Raw genomic sequence first — 10,376 nt, forward strand, 5'->3', positions numbered from 1 at the left:
CAGTAACGTCAGCTCATAAAAACCTATGAACCAATGAACCCTTCTTTACGAAGGCCAACTTCTTAATGAGCCCATCCTCTCTATTATTATTATTATCATTATTATTATTATTATCATTATCATTATTAATACATGGGATATTATAAGGCAGAACTTTACTTCCCTTCATGATTTCTTTTATTAATATTAACATAACGATAACATTACCATTACCATAATCATGGTAACGCTACTATCACTATTATCATAACCATTATTATTATTATTATTATTATTATTATTATTATTATTATTATACAGATTAAAACAAGGTATATCATTAGGACGAAATTGACTTCCCTTCTTGATTATTTATTATATTACCAAAATAACGATAACACAATTATCATTACAATAATTTATGGTAATGCCACTATAACTATCATCATACCCACCAGCGTAGGACGCAGCAGCGGCGGCCCTTGGGTAGTAATGGTGTGGAAGCATCTTCAGGCCCGTCCGGCGGTCGTAGTGCCCGCCCCCGGGCCCACCCATGCAGTGGTCCTGGCGCCCTCCGCGCCCACCCTCGCCCACGCCGAAGCCTAGGGTCAGCAATGCTTCGGGGTCGCAGACGAACTTGTAGACATATCGCTCCCCTGCGAAAGGAAAACGTTATGAATATATATATATTATATATATATATATATATATATATATATATATATATATATATATATATATATATATATATATATATATATATATATATAATAACTTGATCACGAAGTATATAAAACGTGATGCTATGTATAAATAATAAAGGTTTATGGCACGAAGGAAAAAATGAAAAAGCGAGATAGCCTAGTACTTTCGGTCTTGTTCCGACCCTTTACTTTAAGTAAAGGGTCGGAACAAGACCGAAAATTGCTCGGCTATCTCGCTTTTTCATTTTTTCCTTCGTGGCAAAAACCTTTGTATAATATATATATATATTATATATATATATATATATATATATATATATATATATAAGATAAAACTAGTCTTTGTAACATTCATCTTCAAATTTATACAATAACAATAAACTCCCTATGTCTTATGTATACACATACATACATATATATATATCTATATATATATATATATATATAATATATATATATATATATATATATATATATATATACCATATATACTATATATATATATATATATAATATATACAGTTGCCTTACTGTACGTGTGTGCCTTGTTTATTATTATTGTAACTTTGTTTAAACAGTTTTTTTTTCCCTTTAACTCCCGTCTGGGTAAGTCCTTTTCGTGCCAATGGTGATGTGTTTTTTTGTTTTTTTATATATGTATTTTTTAAATAGGTTAACATTTTAAATAAGTGATTTTAGTTATATATTATTATAAATGTTTTTATGACTAATTATTACGAACAACTCGCTGTATTTCAGCCTTGAAGATGCAACAATGTAGTTGTGAAACGTCGGCATTAGCAATAACCCTTCAATTATATCGAATGCCTTTCCCTGGACGCCTACAAGTATGACTTCGAGAGCTGCAGCTCCAATTTTTTTAGTATATATATATATATATATTTATATATATATATATATATATATATATATATATATATATATATATATATATATATATATATATATGCACACAATACATATATATATATATATTATATATATATAGTATATATATATATATATATATATATATATATATATATATATATATATATATATATATATAGAGAGAGAGAGAGAGAGAAGAGAGAGAGAGAGCTGAATTTCACATTGAACTTTAGTAACTGAAATTTGAATCACAGCCGTAGCATGTCAACCTAAATGCTTTATATAAAAGAAACTGAATATCAAATTATTAACTAATAATATATACCATTTTCCGTCTTTATAGATAGGAAATCTGTCAGTCACTAAATTAGGGCAAACACCTGTGTGTGTGTGTGAATATCCTTGAGAAATTAGATTTACAATTCATACCTAAAGGAGGCTAGGTCTATTTACATCGTGTATCATAGAGTCACCTCATATGACTGACCTTGCTCAAGTAAATAAGAAGAATTACAGCATATCTATCTCATGAAACCATATTCTAGGTCACTGGTTCCCAAACTGGGGTCCGCGGACTCCTGGAGGTCCAGGAGAAGGCCCTAGGGGGTCCGCGATACAATGGAAAAATTGATATTTTTTCAACTTATCTATCCATAGTGGCTGTTTTCACCAATTTTACTTTGTATGGAGCTTAAAATAATAAAAGAACATTGTGCAATTATTTTATATGTTTATTTATAGTACTTACTTTGTGCGGGAATATGCAAATATTAAATGTACTACGTTGTACTGGGTATATCTTTGTTTAACCAAACCACTGAGTGATTAACAGCTCTCCTAGGGCTGACCTGAAGGATAAGATATTGTTATGTGGCTATGAACCAACTGGTTACTAGCAACGGGACCTACAGCTGAATGTGGGATCCGAACCACATTATACCGGGAAACGAATTTCTAATCACCAGAAATAAACTCCTCCGATTCCACGTTGGCAGACCGGGGAATATCGAACTCGGGACTACCAAATTGGTAGGCGAGCACGTTAACCACTCGTCCAACGAGGATATCCGGTACGGTAATTATGACATTTGATTGGCTGGGAGTCCTCGGCTGGGATTCATCATATCCGGGGGGGGGGGTCCTTGGTATGGTCAAGTTTGGGAATCACTGATCTAGACCTTATTCCAGCTCAGTAGTACACATTCAGAGCTGGATTTATAGAATAGAATATAAAATTTAGGACGGGCGAAGCGATGGGACCTACGACGTCACAGAGGGCTGAAAGGGAAACAGAGGAATAGGATTTTTGTCTGTTTGCTTGTTAGTATGGTGTTTTTATGTTACATGGAACCAGTGGTTATTCAGCAACGGGACAAACGGCTTTACGTGACTTCCGAACCACGTCGAGAGTGAACTTCTATCACCAGAAATACACATCTCTCACCCCTCAATGGAATGGCTAAGAATCGAAATCGCGGCCACTGAGGTGGCGGGCCAAGACCATACCGACCACACCACTGAGAGGGTTTTTGAAGGTGTAACAGGAGGGAAAACTTCACAGTTGCGCTAGGAAACAAATGTTAGGAGAGGGTGGAAAGTCAGATGGAGGAGAGAGTATATGAACGGAGGTACAGTAAAAGGCACGAAAGGGGTCGTTACGAGGTAGCCGAAGGGGCGCTGTTAAGAACCCTAAGTAATGCCTACAGTGCACTGCTTGAGGTGCACTGACAGCACTACTCCCTACGGGTGGGGGGGGGGGGGACTTTAAGAGGACTATCTGAACTTCTTCCTTCTTGTAGTGTGAACTGAATTCGTCAATGGGACTTTTTATTTTTACTCTCATTCCTTGTGGTCACAGATAACAGTTGCCATCAATCACATCGCTGATGAATTTAGATGAAATCAAAAGCCTTGTGGCTCCACTCCTCATAAGCAATTCGCCTTGTGGTAGGCTTTCGTTGGACTGACCTTAAATAAATAAAGAATCAGCTATGAATGTTTGGAAACGTTTAGAATTACGTTATAAGAACTTCCCATGAAATCTGGTACTTCAGGCTTGATTATATCTCTACATGAGCAGATTCTGGGCTTATCATGACGCTGTTCTCATATTATTATTATAATCATTACTATACAAGTAGCTTAACCAGACCACTGGGCAGAATTTCTCCCCTCATAGGGCTGGCCCCGAAGGATTGGCATAAAATGCCAGGTCCTAAGGCCTACCTCTGGGACCAAATAGGTCATTGAGTATGATGCTGAATAAATCAAAATTAAATTTAAAAACTACACAAAGGCACATGACTTCGCACTGGAAAAGACAGAGTGCCAAGTACTTTCGTGTATATAACACATCTTTGTGCCCCGAAGATGTGTTAAATACACGAAAGTTCTTGGCACTCCGTCTTTTCTATTTTAAATTTTCCCACTGGCTTCAGCTAATAAACAGAATCACGTGCTTACTTTTGTGATTTCTTGGTATATTTACTCATGCTTCCATACATACACACTAAAAAGGTATACTAAAATTCAGAATAAGCCAAGTACCATTTCAAAAAATTTTGTTTTAAAATTCATGAAACACTCTAAGGTTTTCGTGCTTTTATTAAATGCTTATTTTTATATTTTCAACTTCATATCAACTTAACACTCCAGTATCATATAACCAATATGAGGAAACTCCTCCTATGAACGGGACAAATCTAATTCACAAATTACTTCAAGAAAAACGCCGGAAAAGGAAATATCTCAGCGGTACGCACAGCCATATTGACTAGCATTCATTAATGTACAATGCAATTGTATTAAAACTGTTATCCATTTACGAAGATCGAAGTTTTCATTTCGTACACATTTGGATAAAAAATAAATCCTTGAAAGAACAGAATTCTGCTGTAACTGCAAAACCCAATGAGAGTTTTTATGTTCATTATAAACCCAAACACATGCACGTACATATAATAATAATAATAATAATAATAATAATAATATATATATATATATATATATGATATATATATATATATATATATATATATATATATATATATGTGTGTGTGTGTGTGTGTGTGTGTGTGTGTGTGTGTGTGTGTGTGTGTGTGTGTATCTGATTAGCCAAACGGAAAATTCCGTTTTCTCTATATCAATCTCAACAAGAAACTAAAGTTTTTCCCTAATGTCTGTCGGTCTGTCCATCTGTCTTTCAAGATGTCCCTCTACGCGTGTCTGTCAAGCCTACGTTGTTAATAGAGGTTCTACTATAAGTACCTTTTCGTTTGCCAATTAAAACCAAAGTTCTCGTGAAAGCAATCTTATTCAGCGCTTGAATACCCCCAGGATTTCCAAATTGAAATTCAGTTCCAGTAATATTAATCTAAACGAGATATGCTTTCGCTCCTAGGCATGTTATCTCAGTGAAACAACACGGTTGAATGCACCCCAGGGAAAAAAACAATGTTGTATCTCAGTGAAACAACACGGTTGGATGCACCCCAGGGAAAAAAACAATATGTCGCATCTTAATTAATATAAAACGCTATCTATGATATCTTGTGAGACGTATTCTCTAAATATACTAAGAGACTTTCCTCTTCGTCAGTGGCTGATAAAAGACGTTTTGCAACGATTACCGATAATTCGTTTCCGAAGAATGAGGTCGGGTAGTGAATGATCTCTGCGTCGTTTATTGAACTATCACTGAAAAGGTTTATAAATTTTTCTTATTCTATCTGATCATTTCGGTCAGTTACCTAATAGTAATGACCGTTTTTTTGTCATTTATAGAACTTGAATGCAACGTGTTTTGTCAATTAATCGTTATTGAAGATTTTCTATATTAAACTGAACCGGTTTATTTTTTTGTCTATTACCTAACTATAAAAGAGGATTTTTCGTAATCATTTGATTGTAATTACAAGGTCTGATTAACTGTAACTTTTTTTTCTTTTTTTGTCAATTACCTAACTATAAGAGAAGAATTTTTCGCAATCACTTGATTGTAGTTACAGGTCTGGTTAACTATAACTTTTTTTTTTAATTATAACTTTTTTTAGTCAATTACCTAACTAAAAGAGAGTACTTTCTCTCTAATCACTTGATTGTAGTTACAGGTCTGCTTAACTTTAACTTTTTTTTGTTTAACTATAACCTTTTTTAGTCAATTACCTAACTAAAAGAGAGGATTTTCCCTAATTACTTGATTGTAATTACAGGCCCGGTTAACTGTAACTGTTTTTGTCAATTACCTGACTATAAGTGAGGATTTGTTTTCCAATCACTCCACTGTAATTACAGGTCTGCTTCACTATAATTGATGTTTTCTTTACCAATTACCGAATTATCAGAGTATTTTTATCGGTGACTTCACTGTAATTAAAGTTCATATTAACTATCTTGGTTAAGCAATATTTTCTTTTATTTACATTGCAGTAAAGGTGTTTTTTTTTTCAATGTCTTAGTTGGAATTGAAGGCTTTGTCAATGACCTAATCGTGGTTGATGCGTTTGTTCCTAACAATGTGTGCTATAATATTTTGAGTAAATTACCTAACTTTAAAATGATGTTTTTGGTCAATTACCTGACAGAACCTGTCATTACTCAATTACTTAATTGTAGAGGCGATGTCAAATACTTAAATACGACTGATGTTGTCCGTAATCACCTATATTTACAGAATAAACATTTTAATTACTTTGCGAATTACCCAATTATGGCTGATAGTTTTCAAAATGACTTACATGTGACTGAAGTCTTTGTCAAATGGTGTTTTTGTACCTTACCTAACAGTAGCTAATGCCTTCGGCAATTACCAAACTATAATTAATAACTGATGCCAGTTACCTGATGTTACTGACGTTTTGTTGGTGCAGTAACGTGCCTAACTGTATCTGACGCCAATTATCCGACTGAAACTGACGTTTTTGCCCATTACTTCCTGAAAGCTGACAGGTATTGCACGTAAACCAATTACAATTGGTCTTTAGTCGAACACCCAAATGCATCTACTTTAGTAAAATCACTTAACTGTAATTCCCTTATTGAGTGAGTTCGTATTAACTGGTTATTAAAATTATACAATTACACAACTGGTTATTAAAATTACATAGTTATGGGCTGTCTTTGCATGCTGCATTTAACCATAATTATAAAAGACATCAAATAATTAGCTCTGGATGCATAATAAGGACGAATGGAGACAACAATACAGTATTTGTTGTTAAAGAAGATTCTCCTTCTCCCTCATTATTATTATTAATAATATTATTATCATTTCAGTAGATGAAACCAATTCACATGGAGAAGCCATACTTAGTGTTTTCTGCTTGTCGATCAGAATTTGAGGAGTGAGTTTAAAGTTGTATTTTTGTTTCTAATATCGTCGTACAAATTGCTTGATTAAATTATTATCGAAGTAATAGAAGTCAGCACTTATGTAAAATGTGTATTAAAAAATTCTAATATGACGGGAGCTTTCATCTACTTGATTAGTAGACCTCATCAGCCGTTATGGTGATTTTTAAATTATTATTATTATTATTAAATTAAACCTACTAACATGGAAAAAGCACACCACAGGGGTCACTGATTTGAAATTCAAGCTTCCAAAGAATGTCGGTTTCAACCTCCCACTGCAGACCCCACACTGCAGCAGTAACTGATCGTGATACAGAACCAGTGATTTTTCATCGTCATGGAGGAGACGTGAACCACTATACCAGGCGACCAGATGAAGAGAGAATACATATGAATACATCTTAATTTTTTAAAGGTAATTTGAACGTGGTCCAGGTATGAGGTTGCAGTACTCTGAACATTCAAGTTATATTCTTAATTTTTTATGAATGATAAAAGCAAAGATTTTTTTTTTGGGGGCGGGAGGTGTCAATAACCTAAGCTTAATTATTTTCTAATGATCTGAATGTAGTTAAAACCCTGACCATCCAGTGTTCAGTTTATAGACAAATGACCTAAATGTAATTAATTTTTTTGATAATGACTTCTTTTCAACTTAAGACAAATTACCTAAATGTAATTAAATTTTTTTATAATGACATCTTTTCAACTTAGGCAAATTACCTAAATGTAATAAATTTTTTTGACAATGACCTTTTTCCAACTTAGACAAATTACCCAAATGTAATTAGATTTTTTGATAATGACCTCTTTTCAACTTAGAAAAATTACCCAAATGTAATTAATTTTTTTGATAATGACCTTTTTTCAACTCAGACAAATTACCCAAATGCCATTAACTTTTTTGATAAAGACCTCTTTTCAACTTAGACAAATTACCCAAATGTAATTAATTTTTTTTATAATGACCTTTTTTCAACTTAGACAAATTACCCAAATGTAATTAACTTTTTTGATAATGACCTCTTTTCAGCTTGAGACAAATGACCCAAATGCAATTAATTTTTTTTATAATGACTTTTTTTTCAAACTTAGACAAATTACCCAAATGTATTTAATTTTTTTAAGAATGACCTACTTTCAACTTAGACAAATTGCCTAAACGTAATCAATTTTTTTTAATAAAGACCTCTTTTTAACTGACTTTTTGAATGACCTAATTGTAATCTACTCTTTCGATGACCTAACTGCATTTGATATTTGCGTCAATTACCTGCAACTTTCTGCATGATCCCCTTTTCGTAATAGTACCTTAGAGAGCGACTGAGTTTGTCGTAGTTCATAGCCGGACGGTTCTTCTGTATTCCCCAACGACGGGCCACCTGCAAGAAAGACGGGATTTTAGCGGCTGTTCTTTCTAAAAAATAAATGAATAAATAAATAAATAAATATATAGATAGATAGATAGATAGATAGATAGATAGATAGATAGATAGATAAAAAAATAAAATGAAAAATTAAAAAGATAAATAAATAAACAAATTTCTGTATTCGCTGTCACTCTCAGGAAATACTATCGTTTCTGCAAGAATCACTTGAGCAACTATGGACGGAAAGATAGGATATATACGATTTAGGCCAAAGGCCAAGCACTGGGACCTGTGATGTCATTCAGCGCTGAAAGGGTAATTGACAGCAAAAAGGGGTTAACAGCTGTAACAGGAGGAAAACCAAACAGATGCTCTACGAATCATTGTTAGAGAGGATGGAGAGTCAGATGGAAGAGAATACGGACGGAGGTGCAGTAAAAGGAATGAAAGGGGATGCAGCAAGGGGCCGAAGGGATGCTGCAAAGTACCTTGCACCGCATGAGATGCTCTGAAGGCACTATCAACTTACGCGAGCAATTATCTATATGCATGAGCTGTAGCAGTTGATGCGTTGCCTAACAGCAAGATCTGTCTCCACTCAGGGAGGTTTACGACCATATAACCGATGTTCTCAGGCCTTGGCCTAAGCCTTAATATATACATATCATAATTTTTCACAGTCTTGGAGTTAATTATCTTACTGATGTGTAACACTCAACACTGACTGTCTATGCTTGTCTTTATGTTTTTACTGATTCTTTTATATAATGGTATTTGATGAAATAAATAATGTTATTTATTATCATACGTTACTAAAGGTGTATGTTCAATCTTTTTTTCTTTTTATTTTTACAATTTATAAAACGCAGCAAACTTCACTTATTTTTATATGTTAATGGTATTTAATGAAATAGATAATGTTATTTATTGTCATATGTTACTAAAGGTGTATGTCCAATTTTTTTTTTTTTTCAATTTATAAAACTTCACTTATTTTAATATGTTAACGAAGGTATTCATTCAGAATTTTTTGACATTACTTTTCATAAAACACACAAAGCTTCACTTGGAAATAATCACATAAACAACAGTGATTCGAAACGGATGAGATTACTGTACCAAAAGGAACTGCACAAAAGCCCCTGCGAACAAAATACATTTATTTTCAAATAATTTAGAAAAATCGTTTCTATTTCAATGCTAAACTGTAAAAAACTGGAATTACCATTATCATGACTCTCAAATGATGTTTGATGTGAGAAAGTCCACGCTTAAGGGAATACGGAGAGAGAATAACCTGAAGATTTCTTTAAAAAATGTGAAAAACGAGGAAACAAGGATCCTTCAGGGTAATTCTGCCTCTTCTCTTCTTCTTCTTCTTCTTCTGAGAGAGAGAGAGAGAGAGAGAGAGAGAGAGAGAGAGAGAGAGAGAGAGAGAGAAATTTCCTAACTTTTTTTCCTGCAGTTCCTACATAATGTACCAAGTAGAATCGAGGTAAAACTCGAGAAAAATTCGGGTGAAAAAAAAAATAACAAAATGGAAAAGAATCGAAGCCACCTGGTGAAGCCGAGTAAGTAAAGGTGGGGGAGGGAGAGACTGCATTTAAAAGTGGGGAAGGGGCGTGGAGAGTGAGGGGAGAAGGACTGCATTTAAAAAAGGAGAAGAGGGGGGGGGGAAGGGGGGAAGGGAAGGAAGGCTTAGAGGGAGACATTTAAAAGTACGGCCAAGCGGTATTTAAAAGGAGCAAACGATGCAGACTCACGGGACGACGACACTGAGAGTATAAATATTCTAATCCCCTCGGTCTCCTTGCATCCCTCCCCCTCCTCCCCTTCTTATTTGTTCCCCTCCTCCTCCTCCCCCCGTCTACTTAGTTCCCCTCTCCCCTCCTATGCATGTATTAGCAACGAGGGACGATTTGCAGGTTGGGGATTAACTGTGGATCATGTCTGACGAGGGTCTGAGGGGAGAGGGTGGAAGTGGAGAAGGGGGGTAGAAAAAAAAAAAAAAAAAAGTGTCGCCAGGGAGAGGGAGAGGGGGGAGAGGGAGAGGGAGGGAGGGAGCTCAGCTCGACTTGGG

General features: G+C 34.7%; 1 protein-coding gene across 2 annotated transcripts in view; it reads right to left on the minus strand.

Moving 5' to 3' along the window:
• Nucleotides 1–10,376, minus strand: part of LOC135195776 (uncharacterized) — a 198,185-nt gene that overhangs the window by 5,214 nt on the left and 182,595 nt on the right. For both annotated transcript variants that reach the window (XM_064222248.1, XM_064222246.1), the window contains 2 exons: nt 8,200–8,308; nt 435–635 (listed from right to left, as the gene is read on the minus strand). In XM_064222248.1, coding sequence (XP_064078318.1) covers nt 435–635; nt 8,200–8,308 — 310 coding nt within the window. The remainder of the gene's footprint in view (nt 1–434; nt 636–8,199; nt 8,309–10,376) is intronic.

Source organism: Macrobrachium nipponense, chromosome 16, assembly GCF_015104395.2.
Source record: "Macrobrachium nipponense isolate FS-2020 chromosome 16, ASM1510439v2, whole genome shotgun sequence".
In the NCBI taxonomy this organism is placed as follows: Eukaryota; Metazoa; Arthropoda; class Malacostraca; order Decapoda; family Palaemonidae; genus Macrobrachium; species Macrobrachium nipponense.